Raw genomic sequence first — 761 nt, 5'->3', positions numbered from 1 at the left:
CCGCCGGCGCCGCGGGCGGCGCCGGGCGGCTCGGGGGGAGCCAGCACCGCCAGCACCATCGGCGGCGGCGGCGGCGGCGCGGGCGCGGGCGCGGGCGCGGCGCCGTCTCTGGCGGACCAGCTGGGGGAGCTGCTGCTGCCGCCCCCAGAGTGGCTGGCCGCGGGCGCGGGGCCGCCTGAGGCCGTCATCGCGACAGGTGGGGTGGCCCCCTCTCGCGTCACCTTCCAGCTCATCGCATGTTGAGCGGGCCGCTTCGGCGGGCGGCGCGGCGGCCCCGGGGGTCGGGCTTTGAAGGGCCTGCTGCAGCCTTCAAATTTTGCTGCGACCTCCCCTTCCCCTCGCAAACCCCTGGCGAGCGCCGAAACACTGACGTGCGTTTCACACACGGAAAACCGGCCTGCCAACGTCGCCCGTTTGCAGGCGCGCCGCACCAGCCGCTGCTGGTGGGGGCGCTGTACTGCTTCTCCCGCGGCGCCGTCCTCGTCAGCATCCCCACGCGGCTGTTCATCTTCCAGATGGCGCCGGGCCAGATGGAAGCCGTCACCCTGATGCAGGCGCGCGCGGCGCGCGGGCCGGCCGAAAATGTGTTTCTAGGCGCATGCAATGCCGCGCGCGGCGGCCTGCCCTCGGGACGCCTGGTTGCGACACGTCACAATGCACCGGATACCGCCACGTTGCACCGCGCCGCTTCACATCACATAGCTTGACACCGCACGACATCACACGAGCCTAGCCTCAAGGGCTCCATGCAGGCCGCCCCC

General features: G+C 72.7%; 1 protein-coding gene across 1 annotated transcript; it reads left to right on the top strand.

Annotated features, from left to right (window-relative positions):
• Positions 1–420: 420 nt before the first annotated feature.
• On the top strand, positions 421–707 carry MNEG_11142 (hypothetical protein; the record flags this gene model as incomplete). Its single annotated transcript, XM_014040387.1, has 1 exon — positions 421–707. A coding segment is annotated over one exon (287 nt), but the record flags the coding sequence as incomplete, so codon positions are not given.
• Positions 708–761: the final 54 nt, after the last annotated feature.

This window comes from Monoraphidium neglectum (assembly GCF_000611645.1).
Source record: "Monoraphidium neglectum strain SAG 48.87 unplaced genomic scaffold scaffold02609, whole genome shotgun sequence".
Lineage (NCBI taxonomy): Eukaryota > Viridiplantae > Chlorophyta > Chlorophyceae > Sphaeropleales > Selenastraceae > Monoraphidium > Monoraphidium neglectum.
Note: the sequence above shows the minus strand (reverse complement) of the source record. Positions and strands in the feature narration are given on the sequence as shown.